Raw genomic sequence first — 426 nt, 5'->3', positions numbered from 1 at the left:
TGCTAGGCGGCATCTCCCCCCGCAGCCCACAGGGGGCGCACCTCCCCGCAGCCCCCAGGGGGCGCACCTCCCCCTCGACCACCAGGGGGCGCACCTTGCGAGACACGTGGATGGCTCGTATGTCGAGCGCCTCAGTCATCATGCAGGCGAGCACGCTGTTGCTACGGTGACGAGTCTCGCGCAGCAGCCGCTTCACCGCCTGCACAAACTTGTCGCCCGGGTTGAGCCAGGCGTCGATGGCCGGGGTAGCCGTGCTCAGCAGGTGCCAGTCTAACCTGTAACCATGGCAACGCACACGCACGAGCCTCAGCAGTGTATATATGTAAATACCATGGTACTAATTATTATATTTATATTATATGCGTGTGTGTGTGCGTGCGTGCGTGCGTGCGTGCGTGCGTGCGTGCGTGCGTGCGTGTGTGTGTA

General features: G+C 61.7%; 1 protein-coding gene across 1 annotated transcript in view; it reads right to left on the bottom strand.

The window, feature by feature from the left end:
- LOC106819561 overlaps window positions 1-426 on the bottom strand; it is a gene marked incomplete at its 3' end in the record, with an annotated part of 8,909 nt that overhangs the window by 7,295 nt on the left and 1,188 nt on the right. Inside the window, exon 2 of the mRNA XM_014824174.1 lies at window positions 95-275. Within this exon, the coding sequence (XP_014679660.1) occupies window positions 95-275 (181 nt within the window). The remainder of the gene's footprint in view (window positions 1-94; window positions 276-426) is intronic.

Source organism: Priapulus caudatus, unplaced genomic scaffold (assembly GCF_000485595.1).
Source record: "Priapulus caudatus unplaced genomic scaffold, Priapulus_caudatus-5.0.1 Scaffold3699, whole genome shotgun sequence".
Classification (NCBI taxonomy): Eukaryota; Metazoa; Priapulida; class Priapulimorpha; order Priapulimorphida; family Priapulidae; genus Priapulus; species Priapulus caudatus.
The sequence above is the reverse complement of the archived record's forward strand: the minus strand, read 5'-3'. Positions and strand labels throughout refer to the sequence as shown.